The 13,172-nt window shown below is 40.3% G+C and overlaps 2 protein-coding genes across 4 annotated transcripts in view; one reads left to right on the forward strand and one right to left on the reverse strand.

Annotated features, from left to right (window-relative positions):
- LOC126094876 (RNA-binding protein 28) overlaps window positions 1-6,560 on the reverse strand; it is a 134,554-nt gene extending 127,994 nt beyond the window's left edge. For all 3 annotated transcript variants that reach the window (XM_049909509.1, XM_049909508.1, XM_049909507.1), the window contains exons 1-2: window positions 6,425-6,560; window positions 2,364-2,497 (exon numbers count right to left, since the gene is read on the reverse strand). In XM_049909509.1, coding sequence (XP_049765466.1) covers window positions 2,364-2,497; window positions 6,425-6,434 — 144 coding nt within the window. In that variant the 5' untranslated portion in view covers window positions 6,435-6,560. The remainder of the gene's footprint in view (window positions 1-2,363; window positions 2,498-6,424) is intronic.
- A 253-nt stretch (window positions 6,561-6,813) lies between these two features.
- LOC126094633 (protein king tubby) overlaps window positions 6,814-13,172 on the forward strand; it is a 68,119-nt gene continuing 61,760 nt past the window's right edge. The window contains exons 1-3 of the mRNA XM_049909120.1: window positions 6,814-6,946; window positions 7,023-7,167; window positions 7,249-7,350. Coding sequence (XP_049765077.1) covers window positions 6,905-6,946; window positions 7,023-7,167; window positions 7,249-7,350 — 289 coding nt within the window. The 5' untranslated portion in view covers window positions 6,814-6,904. The remainder of the gene's footprint in view (window positions 6,947-7,022; window positions 7,168-7,248; window positions 7,351-13,172) is intronic.

Genomic DNA, 13,172 nt, shown 5'->3' on the forward strand with positions numbered 1-13,172 from the left:
GTATTTCATTTGAATCCATTGGCGTATCATGGCACTGCACTGAACAGGTACTGAATGTTGTGCAAGGGCAGTTGAATTTAGTGAAACTAAACTTCTAATTGTTGTTGTTTATAGGTCCTCAACTCTGACTTCAGATCATTAGTGCTCAAGCTAGAGAGGATTTTTGGTTCACTTTATAGGAAGCAGCATAGATTAGTAATATGCGGTGGCTTCAGTATTGCTTTTGTATGCGATTGTGCAAGAAAAAGGATTGTAGCGGCACCACCGTTTAGGATAGGGGAAGCTAGTTTTGTGCAATATTCAGAGCATGAGTTACAGCCAGGTGCGGGCCGGATTGCAGTAAGTTATGCATACCAGCAGTTGCGAAGGCAAATAGAGGCAATGGGGGCATAGAACTGGCGGAGAGGGCGCACACATCAGTTTCCATGGCGCAAGTCACAGGCAGAAGGGGGCCACTGGCCAACCTAAGTGTTACGCGTACATAATGAGAAGCAGTGCATTAGCAAAATAGAGGCGCACAGCTGAGTATAAATACGTGTCATTTTCTAACGAGAGTCATTCAAGTGTGGCAGCTCTCCTGGACGTCAAGGCATGTCACACCGCCGGGCTACATGCAGCAACAGATGGTGCGACAGCGTCCCATTCCACGGCGGGTCATTGGTTCAACCCTCTGAGGCCAACGCGGGGTCCGCAGCCAGCCAGGGCAGGCCACTCTTCGCCTCGCTACCGCGGGCAGTCACCTCGGCTCTTGACATGCGCCAGAGACTTCCAAGGCGAGGGTATCAGACTCGGACACCGGATCGCAGGTGGTTGTTGCCGCCGCTTTCACAGCTATGCCAGCAGAGGAAGAAGCACCATCGGGGCCAGCCTACAGCTCCCAGCCGAATGGCGCGGAGACAACAAGGACAGTGACCGCTGAGTCGGCTGCTGGCGCAGCCACCCTGACGTAATCGGAACTCTGCAGCTGGCGTACAAGGCCAGCACGACACAGCATTGCATTGCACAGGCCACTGGGGTGCTACCTCAGCATTTCGGGGCCCTGTGACGCAGACCGAGGTGAATGGAGCACTGTTGTGGAAGCAAATAATTCATTTTGAAAGTTCTCGTCGAGTTTTAATACAGCACTTCCTGGCAACCACCCACTAACTTGGTGTCAATATGCCACGTTTGGCGTCTGATACCACATTATTTTCCTCCCACTTCTGACACCAACTGTAGTGGATGGGTGCCAGGAGGTGCCGTATTAAAACTCGGCGAGAACTTTCCAAATGATTTATTTGCTTCTACTACAGTGCACCGTTCACCTCGGTCTGCGTCACAGGCCCCGCAATGCTGAGGGCGCACCCCACGCGGCCTGTGCAACGCAACGCAGTGTCGTGCCGGCCTTGTATGCCAGCGGAGTGCATCGTCGTCAGGATGCCACGGTTGACTCAGTGGTCTGCGTCCCAGGAGACTCAGTGATGCTCAGTGAGAGCCGCGGATGGCAGCTGCTCCTTCTTCTCGCCGGCGTGGCTGAGAACATGGTGACAAACAAGTGCCCATTATCTGGCGTCCGAATCTTTGGCCCTTGCCTCGAAAGTCTCTGGCGTGTATCGAGAGCCGAGATGACTGCCCGCATTAGCGAGCCAAGGAGTGGCCCGCCCTCACTGGCTGCCGACCCTGCATCGACCTCAGAGGGTCGAACTAATGACCCGCCGTGGACTGGGACGCTGTCACCCCCATCTGTTACTGCTTGTAGCCTGACGGTGTGACACACCTCACCGTCCAGGAGAGCTGCCACACTTGAATGAATCTCATTAGAAAACAGCACCTATTTATACTTGGCTGTTTTGCCAAGCATGCCAGTTCACGTCACATACATAACACTTAGGTTGGCCAGTGGCCCTCTTCTGCCTGTGACTTGCACCATGGAAACCGCTGTGTGCGCCCTCTCCAGCAGTTCTACACCCCTGTGGCCTCTATTTGCCTTCGCAACTGCTGGTATGCGTAACTTACTGCAATCCGGCCCGCACCTGGCTGTAACTCGTGCTCTGAATATCGCACAAAACTAAACGGTGGTGCTGCTACAGTGTGGATTTAAGCAACTACTTCAACTCACTGATATGAAACCATGGCCTTCCAAGCATCAACGCCACAAGTTTCATTTTGTTATAGTTTATGTGACAGGTTGTATCCTGGTTATAAATTCAATAGTGTATAAATCAACACAATAGCATAATCATACTCTACAATAATGAATACTCTACCATAGTTAATAGTCTGCATCACTGAAAGAGAAACAGACACTGACTGCTTGTTACAGGCAGCAACAAAATAGTTTACATGACTTGCCACACAAAAGCTATAATACTGTTATGAAATACCTTAAATGGCAGGTTTTTTAAAACAATCCTTCCAACTTTACTCTTTGGTTTCCATTTCTTAAAATCTTTCTTAATGAGGTTTGTTGACTTTTTCTTTGGCTTAAATGTTCCATTCTTCGATCTGATCTTCCCTTCTGAAAACATTCACAAACATATAAATGCAAATATTCAAACTCATACTATCTTTATTAAAAACATGAAAATGACAATTGCAATCTACACATTAGAAACAAAAAAAGTTAATCTCATGGTATATCTTTCAGAAAACAAAGGTATATTATTCATGATATCATCAGTAACGGGACAGTAAGAAATTCTTATAATAACATACTATACTATACCTGTTAGTACTTAATTTGGTGAGGAGCAAATAGGGCTCACAAAGAAACTGGGTATGTTTAACCAAACAATAAAGAAACTCTACCAAAGGTAACAGTACTAAAACACTTTTTAATTCTAAATAGATCGTAACCCATAAGATGCAAAGTAAAAAAAAGATACAGATCTAAAAAGAAACACATCAATCAGGCATGGAGTCACAAATCACAAGACTGAAAAAGAATCAGCAAGGATTCCGGAAAAAAACCGCTTGTTTGGGACACAACTTATGATATTCACACAAATAAGACTTGAAAAAATGCTAGATGCAGATGAAATGGATGTTTTTGCACTCCTAGATTTTCAAAAGGCATTCAATGCTGTAACATACTGTCAATAAACAAGCAAAATCCAATTGTAAAAATTATCTTCAGAGATATGTAAGTGGAGCAATGGATTTCTGTCCACTAAATCACAACATATTATAATAGACGGTAAACGTTCAGCAAAAACTACAGTGACATCAGATATGGGAGCATTATGCAGATCTCTAATGTCCTCAACATCTATGAGTGATTTCAGGCATGGTCAGCAGCAGCATCTGTTCATTTACTGACGTAATTGTACACAGGGCAGAATCACAAGGAAATGCAGAAAGACATGAATAAAATTTCTACTTCGTATAATAAACAGCACCTCTACGGAAACATGGATAAATGCAAGATTAAGACTATAATACAGAAAAAGAACCTGATAGTATTCAACTGCAAGATTAGTGGCAAGCATATGGACCATGCCAAATCAGTTGTATACTGAGGGTATTATTCTCTCAGAGTTCTTGAAATCCTTGAGAGAGCCAGCCATGACAAAACTATTCCATCTACTGAGCAAGATATACAAGACGGGTAAAATACCCTCAGGTTACAAGAAGAATGTAATAGTTCCAATTCCTAAGACAGCAAGTGTCAACAGGAATGACTTTTACTGAACTATCAGTTAAATAACTCATGTTAGCAAAATACTTGAAACAAATTATGCACTGTAGAATGGGAAAAAAAAACTTGGAGAAGCTGCTTAGGAGGAAGACTTTTCGACTTATCTCAGAAGATAGGTTAGGTTACAGAGAAGCAAAACTATATAATTCATAATATTTGTAGACGTATAGAAAGTTTTTTTTTTTGTTTTTTTTTTTTTACAATGTTGACAGAAATGCACTTTTTTAATTATGTAGATCAACCCCTCATCCTAGTCGTGGGAAATGGGCAATGGTGTGAAGTAGGGGATTGCCTGTAGAAGTGAGGTACAGTGGGGACTGTGTGTGCCCCGGGACCACTACGGTAGCTGTGAAGGTCCTACAGGAACCCTGAAAAGTGACAGCTAACAGGGCTTTGGTGAAGCTATGCAGGTCCAGCAAGCCGGTAGAGGATTACGATTTCTGCTTTCAAAAATAGGACGGCCCTCGGAAAGGACAGCTTTAATCGACAATGAACTGGCTACAAACAAGGACTAAGATTTGGAACATTAAATATACAAACATTGACTGGAAATGTGGAAGAGATGATAGACATGATGGAAAGAAAGAAGTCAGACCTATTGGAGTTAGCTGAAATGAGATGGAAAGGAGAAGGAAGGAGAGAACTGAGGAAAGGCTACTGATTGTACTGGAGTGGAAATCACAAGGGAAGGCGAAATGGAGTCAGAATAGTAGTAAGAGATGGATTAAAAGTGGAAGTGAAGAGAATAAGTGATAGGATGATGAATACCAAAATATCACTCAAGGGCACAACCATAGAGGTAATACATGTGTATGCGCAGCAGGTGGGTTGCACTTCTGAGGGGAAGCAAGAGTCTGAAGGGGAAATGCAGAAGCAGATGGGAACAAAGAGTATGATAGTAATGGGAGATTTAAACACACACGTTGGAAGAGAAAGACAAGGCTGTGAAAGTGTGCTTGGACCAGAGGGTTGGGGCTGCCGAAATGAGGAAGGTGAAAGACTATTGGAGTTCTGTCAAAGGAATGGCTTGCTGGTTGGGAACTCTTGATTCAGGAAGAGAGTACAGTCAAGTCTTAAAGAGAAATTTGATAGTTGACTACTTCATGTATGATAGTGAGATGAATAGGATCATCATTGACATTAAGGTAATACCATCAGAGGCCTTGGGTAGCGACAACTGTTTGCTGGTAATGAACCTGAGAGGGACTAAGGATATTAAAGGGACAGAAAACCAGGAAAGACGTATGAAGGTATGGAAGTTGAAGGAGGAAGAAAGCAGGCTACAGTACCAACAAGTAGTAAAGGAAAGCATTGCAAAGGATGAACCAAAAATTGTAGAAGAGCGAACATTAATAAGTGCGGCAGAAGCAATATGTGGGAGGCCAAGCAACAAAAGGAGATGAAAGAAACACCCTGGTGGAATAATAAAACAAAGGATATAGTACATAAGAAGAATAGAGTCTTTAGGGTATGGTTCCAGAAGAGAACAGTAGAGACAAGAGAAGAATATCACGCAAGAAAGAAATAAGTAAAAAGAGTGGTGGCGGAGGAAAGAATCAAGTGGATGGAACAGTGGACCAGAATGATGGAGGAGGGTTTCGATTTAATTATCATTACTTCAATAAACTTCATCAAGATAATGGGAAACCTTGAATTACAAAGAGTATCTGGCAATGAAATCCATATGACCATCACTATTCTCTGCAGATCTTAAGAGTTCACATACCAGTACTTCAACTGCTGAAACAAAGAAAGAATATGTATTAAAGAATATATATGAACTACATTCATTTTGCTGATGACAAAGTATTGTAGTCTAAATAAACTTCCACAATATACAGAACTTAATACAGTAAGTTTTTGTTCAATTCACATATTACCATCAACACCATCTTCAATAGGGACTTGACTTTCACTGCTGAATAAAGTTACCTTTCAAACTTTGTCAAAAAATACAGTGATCGATTTGTAGCTCATGGCTGTTCTCTAATATTGTCTACCGTTTTACATCAGACTTTTGTTTCAATCTTTTGATATTTCTTGCATTGCAGCAAACAACATCCTTGCGCCATCTACCAGACATTCACCTACCTGAATGTCTTGTCTACAACCATATCTTTTTCATCACAGTCATAATTACATCTTCTACTTTGGTATGCTGCATGTTTGTTTTTCTGTCTTTCCAATATTGACTTTATGCTTTCCTTTACAGATTCATTGGAAGTTTTATATTCCCGTAATTACGAAAAAAAAGCTCAGAGTATAAAGAATGTTTGCATTTTCATGCAAGAAATGCCTTTTGTAACTACGACACATTAAGTGTTAGGCCCATACACAATGTGCATTAGAATATGTAACGAAGTTCGTCTGCAGGACTTTCTATTGCACAAAACACTATTTTAAGAGGACATAAAAGTTTTGTTGATACAGACTGGAATTATTAGAGTTAAAATTTATTTTGCGTTTAGTTACATCAGTCACTACATAACTCATTCAGATCACCTGTATTACAAGTAGGCAACAAAATCGTCTATCGAATACATATAGCTGTCAACAAAAACGATTTTTTGTTATACATCGTAAGTGTAACTTGATGAAGTAACTAACATAGAGTTGTAATACTAATATCATCAAACTAATAAATTCAGCAATAAAGTTAAATTAGACGTACAATGCTATATTTTATCGATTATCTTAGACTGGTGATTTAAATCAGATCCGCATTTCCTTAGTATATAAAATGCTTACTTTTCGCCATTCTACGTCTATGTTACTGGACGAATGATGCTGTCAACAAGATACTTGTTTAAAAAACACTTTGTATTACAAAAACATAACAACAACAGCACGAGTGTTTACCGCAAATGACCACATGGCCCACGTTCATAAACATCTCTGATTTTATAGTGTGATACATTGATCCGCAGACATCACTAGAAAAGTAACATGTACGTGTACTAGCTGATCCTTCTATACTGTATGTAATTATACGTTTTTCTGTCGTCTTTTACATACTAGTCCAGTTATGCAGTCCTTACGTATTATTTCTAGAATTATACCAAAAAAATTTTTTTTCGGTATGTTGCTTATTGTGTATAATGTATTATATCTTTGGCGCGTACAATGTTGATTTTTGTCTTCACGTTTCTTGTCATTGGTAGTACTAACAATTTGTTGACAGGTAGTTAACGTTTCTCGTTGCGAATGGTTTCAACAAAATAAACCAGGATGAGCGCCGTTAATCTGCGCCAACAGAAATTGGAGCAACAGGTAATGCGTTGTTTCATATCGGCAAAATTGTTCTACGTAATTACTGTGTCAAGTACTAATAATTCTTGTTATTCAGCGTCAATTGATGGAACAGAAGATGCGCCAGAAAAGGCAAACACTTGGTATGGTTCAAGCCTCAGACGCCCGTGCTTCTTCAGCTAAAGGCCCAAATGGGTTTCAGCCGAGGCTTTCGCTCCCATCACGAGGAAGAGAACTGCATGGTTTGTACTTATAATTGTTGTAATTTTTATTACTGTGTAATATTGAATAATTATCATATGTTTGTTCCTCTTTTCGTAAAGGATATGACGGGCCCCTGCAGTTCACAATGGAGCCAGGGAATCCAGATCTGGTGATATCATTACCGGCGAATGGTTCAGAGGCTTCACACCGCGAGGAAAACGGTAAAAATCGTATTGTCCAATTCCTATTTATCACTCAGACGATACGACACACGTAGCCATAACTGTCAGTGCGTCGATACTGATGATAGCCTTTTACTCCCTACCTGCCCAATAAATATTTCTCAATGAAGTGAAATAAATATGAGTAATTAAACTGGGCCGTTGTAATAACACTGTTGCTTTTAAATATCAAATATGCCATATATTAGCAACACCTTTATCGTTCAGAGTAGCATAGACTTTTGTTGCAACATTTAATTCATTGCAAGAACAATAGTTTACTTCAAACATTTAAACAAATGTTGACACTAATTTGTTGTTAAAGCTCTAACTGGGGCAATGGCACCACACACAACTAAAACCGAAAGAAAAGTCAGAGGAAAAAAAAAGAGCAAACTCACTGATACATTCTTGTATGAACTGTTAGACTTCGCAGCTCTTAATGGCATTATAACAATCATCATACTACCAGTCGATTTAATTTTTGATAGCCATGTATCCGTCTCCTGCTCTTGGCCTCTCCCGCCATGAACACTCCCTGTAGAATCCTTGCCGTCAGTCAGAAAGGTATTTTAAGCCTTTTAAAAGAAAGAAGAAACCTAAGATAACCTTCTTACTGGAGAGAAATCTTGCTAAAAGTGGATTATGTCTTATGTTCATTTACAGATAGTAAATGTCACGTGCTCCATGACACAAAGATATGCAGCCAGATACAAGAAGCGAACAAACTGCCTTTTTTTTTTTTTTTTTTTTTTTTTTTTTTTTTTTTTTTTAATGTAGTTTATGATGTCACTAACCTGTAGAGTAGGTTTACGTGTAGGTTATTGATAGTGACAATTTGGTTGAGTCAGCAAAGCCAAGGAAAGTGAATACAAAATCTTAGTTGTGGTGAAATACTAATATGTAATATAACTCTTGGGAATGATCTTGCTAAATACAAGTTGTCCATAAGACATCATCTAGCAGTGTATTGTCCTACTCCACTGATTAGTGCACAAATCATTGTTTGAAATCCTGTCCAGTTCCCCATTTTCTGCAAGCATTTACCCAATTGTTTTATATAACTACACTTCTTGTGAATGTCTTTTTAAGGAGGTCGGAGTGTCTATGGTTAGGACTGAAGTAGTGGTGCAAGATACTCTCAGCCATGCACCATACAATGGCTTGTGGAGTATGTATGTCAATGTAGAAGTTTTGTATTCTAGTGCAAAGGTATTTAACAAACTTCCAGCTAACATAACGAAAGAAATTTGGAATCTCTACGAATCGGAAAGAAAATTAAAAAATTTCCGCAAGACCCACTCTGTGTACAAATTATCTGATCTACAGTCAATGACTGAATATTTTTGCTTTGGTAGTGGCACATATCAGGCTTTACTGTAAGTATGTCAAATAGCAGCACATTATTGACAGAGCAGTCTCGTAACATTTTGGTAGCCATTTCCTTTGAAAAGCACTAATGTAAGTATGTAAATATTCAGGTATCTGCAGAAAACAAACAGCAGCCATCTGTGTAATTGACATGTCTTTTGATTTGCTGCATTAAAAATAACTAGCATAAACACAAATAGCACTAAGCAATATAGCCATATTGTTAATACCTTGCCCTTATTGTCTTCCTTTTTGTTTCTTCTTTTGTTAACTTGTGTTTTGACTTGTTTTACACACCTGAAGAATCTTCTATTTCACAGATCAAAAATGACATAAAAAAGATTAGGGTTTCTCATCCCATTGACAGTTTACCTCAGTTTAGGGAGGGATGTGGAAGGAAGTTGGCTACACTCATGCAATATAAGCGTCCTGGCATTTGCATTGAACCATTTAGAGAAATCGGGAAAACCTGAATGTGGATGGCCAGATGGGATTTTCTTTGAAATGCCTCCATTGTTTTACCACTTCACCACCACACTCAGTTCATTAGAATCTATGGAATATGAGCAATTATCCCATTTGAGTGACATGTTATGTTGATTTTTTTGTCATTTGAGCACAAAAGCCGGCCACTGTGGCTGAGTCCGGAACCGTGCTGCTACTGTGGTCGCAGGTTCGAATCCTGCCTCAGGTATGGATGTGTGTGATGTCCTTAGGTTAGTTAGGTTTAAGTAGTTCTAAGTCTAGGGGACTGATAACCTCAGATGTTAAGTCCCATAGTACTTAGAGCCATTTGAACCATTTTTTGAGCATTTGATGTATCTTATCGGACTTCTGAAATAAATTAGATATTGATTCATATTCGTCCCATACAAAACTTCAATCTTACCATAGTGAGGTAGTATGGATGTCTCAACAATGCATAGAGCCCTATTGTGGTTACATCATCACACAGAGATAGTGTTTTTGTGTTTCTGTATGTCTGGTCCTCAAGATGGATGGCAACTTTTTCAGCATTTGCAGCAACTACAGTCTGGCTGATCGAAGGATTTTGCCTTTTAACATACCCATTATGGCCCTGATATGTTGATGTTACAACATTGCTGAAACCTGTGGAAAACAACAGCCAACATATTTTCAAAGGACATGCCACTTTTATGATATGGAGAATTGCATCAAACCAGTTCACAGACTGAAGACTACAACTTCATATTGGCCCCATGGGAGTTTGAACGCCACCCTTTGCCAATATGGGTCCATTGCCTTAACACTACACAATTTCACTCAGTATGTTATTGTCAAAAGAATAATGTATGTTTTTATAGCTATTTATGTTGTACCTTAAAAATTCTGCAACTATATCCTTGATATGGCTTCTTTCCATATCCATGGTCAGTTGGCTTTGATTTGTCCATGGATAACAGTCAAGAGGTAAATATATGCATGGCTGTAACCAATATAATTCACTCTCACTGTTATCAAAATATATTGATGCATTTGGCTTCAAGAAAAAGTCTGATGTACATAGTAAGATTGTCCTCACATTTTTCGCACTGCGCTAAAGAAGTGTTTTAATAAAAGTCAAAAAGTTGCCCAGTGTAACTAAGTTTTGACTTCAGCTTCTGTTAACAAGGGAAAAGCCCATTGATAAACACTGTAAGTAAATTTTATGCGAAATTCATGAAGAATACTGTTTTTAATGTATAAGTAATAAAATGTATAAACGCATGATTACTATATTTATAAAATGGTGACTAAAGATTCTTTGTAAATAAAGTGTGTTATGATTAAGATGGGAAAACAAGTAATGATTAATATTGCTTCAAACAACGCAGCAGGTGGTGTTGCACAGCAGTTAGTGTCACTGGCTGGAAGCTGCAGATCACCAGTTAAACTTTACCCTCAGTATTTATTTGTAATTTAGTTTTATTTCTTCTGGAAGGTTCTCAAAATTTCTTATGTTTGTGTATTCTGGAATGTTCAGTTTGTGTATTAATAGCAATACTGTCTGTCCAATGGTTCAATTCTGTTCTGTTCTGGCTGCACATTGGCCTCCATAATAAATATGCATTTAGTGTTGTATTTCATTGATGATCCTGCTTTTGGATATGAACTTGATTCTGGTTATGCAGGACATTGTTTAGTGGAGTCTCTGGGTACTTCAAAACATCTACATTGACATGGCTCCAATTAGGCAACATAAAAGCTGTCAAGTAAATGGACAGGAACCAAGATTCAAGCAGGACATAATTCCCAAGTCCATATATTCAGGAAAATGGATCTAAAACAGCACAAACTCAGTTGCATGCTAGGCATGCTTCAGTGTTTTCTGGAAATACTGGTCAGGACCTAACAAAAAGACATCGATCAAGTCCCCATTTACACAGGTGGAATGACATCATGCGTTTGACAAAAGTATACTTTTACATGTACAGCACAGCTCAACAGTGGTTTGAGAGCAACAAAGAGCTCAGTAGCTGGGATAATTTCTGGGCCAAACTGAAAATAATAATAATAATTTGGTGACAATCGGCAGCAAATCTATTTAGCAGAAAAATAATTGAAGAGAGACTTGAAACATAATGAAGAAACAATAGACCTACATACAGTGTGTTTTGGCCCTGTGCCACATTTTTAACCTTAATACTACACAAGTTGACAAAATATCAGACTTGATGAAAGTTGTTACAGAAGCTATTCTGGTAACAGATGTCGTAGCAACCAAAGAATACAAGTGGTGTCAGCACACTGAGAAAATGCAACAAAATATAGTATGACAGTTGTGGAAGATTAGCATGAACTCTCCCGTTTCATATGCTAGGCTGTAAGAGATGAGATACAACATTGGATGGGAGCCTAAAGGTATGTTTGTAGGGACAGCCAATCCAGTTGAGGAAAGGCAGTGTAATGCCATCGATGACAATGCTCCACTATCATGACAGACAGTTCAGAGGAAGGGAGCTCCTACTGAATTGCCAATGGGATCTGGCCTGACCATGGAGCAGTGTCGGTCATTTTTGGCCATTTTGTGCCAGTTTTTGGTTGCTTTGAAATCCAGGGTGGAGAAAAGACAGTCCAAGCAGCTATTGGTGAAACACCTTATCAAAACTGGGGATCATCCACCAAGTACCTATTACTCGTGTAGGGTGTCGCCTGTTGATAATCCAGGAGAAAGTGGAGATGATGCTGCTGCAAGATGGCATTGAACCTTCTTGTGAAAGAGTAGGATGGCACATGGAGTTTCTGCATTGATCACCAACTACTAAAAGCAATCACAAGTAAAGATGTATACCCTGTGCTGTGCATTGATGACACCCTAGACTGCTTGAAAGGAGGGAAGTATTTCTAAACTTTGGACATGCAGACAGGCTGCTGTCAAATTCAGGTTGAAAAAGCTAACTGGGAAAAGACTGCCTTCATAACATATGTTGGTCCGTGAAGAGTTAAAAACCCTCCCCCCCCCCCCTCTCTCTCTCTCTCTCTCTCTCTCTCTCTCTCTCTCTCTCTCTCTCTCTCTCTCTCTCTCTCTCTCTCTCTCTCTCTCTCTCTCTCCCCCCCCCCCCCTCTCTCTCCCTTTTTTTTTTATACTGCTGGCCTCCACCTGAATCCATTAAAGTGCCTCTCTCTTGCCAAAGTAATAAAAATCTAGGGGCACCCAGCAAATTGAAAAGGAGGGCAATCAAAGATTTTCCAGTTCCTTGATACATTCATTCATTCATTCATTCATTCATTCATTCCCCCCCCCCCCCCCCCCCCCCCATGAACTGTGGACCTTGCCATTGGTGGGGAGGCTTGCATGCTTTGGCGATACAGATAGCCGTACCGTAGGTGCAACCACAACGGAGGGTTGAGAGGCCAGACAAACATGTGGTTCCTGAAGAGGGGCAGCAGCCTTTTCAGTAGTTGCGGGGGCAACAGTCTGGATGATTGACTGATCTGGCCTTGTAACACTAACCAAAACGGCCTTGCTGTGCTAGTACTGCGAACAGCTGAAAGCAAGGGGAAACTACAGCCATAATTTTTCCCAAGGGCAAGCAGCTTTACTGTATGGATAAATGATGATGGCGTCCTCTTGGGTAAAATATTCCGGAGGTAAAATAGTCCCCCATTCGGATCTCCGGGCGGGGACTACTCAAGAGGATGTCGTTATCAGGAGAAAGAAAACTGGCGTTCTACGGATCGGAGCTTGGAATGTCAGATCCCTTAATCGGGCAGGTAGGATAGAAAATTTAAAAAAGGGAAATGGATAGCTTAGTTAGATATAGTGGGAATTAGTGAAGTTCGGTGGCAGGACGATCAAGACTTCTGGTCAGGTGACTACAGGGTTATAAACACAAAATCAAATAGGGGTAATGCTGGAGTAGGTTTAATAATGAATAGGAATGCGGGTAAGCTACTACAAACAGCATAGTGAATGCATTATTCTAGCCAAGATAGATACGAAGCCCACA

Source organism: Schistocerca cancellata, chromosome 8, assembly GCF_023864275.1.
Source record: "Schistocerca cancellata isolate TAMUIC-IGC-003103 chromosome 8, iqSchCanc2.1, whole genome shotgun sequence".
In the NCBI taxonomy this organism is placed as follows: Eukaryota; Metazoa; Arthropoda; class Insecta; order Orthoptera; family Acrididae; genus Schistocerca; species Schistocerca cancellata.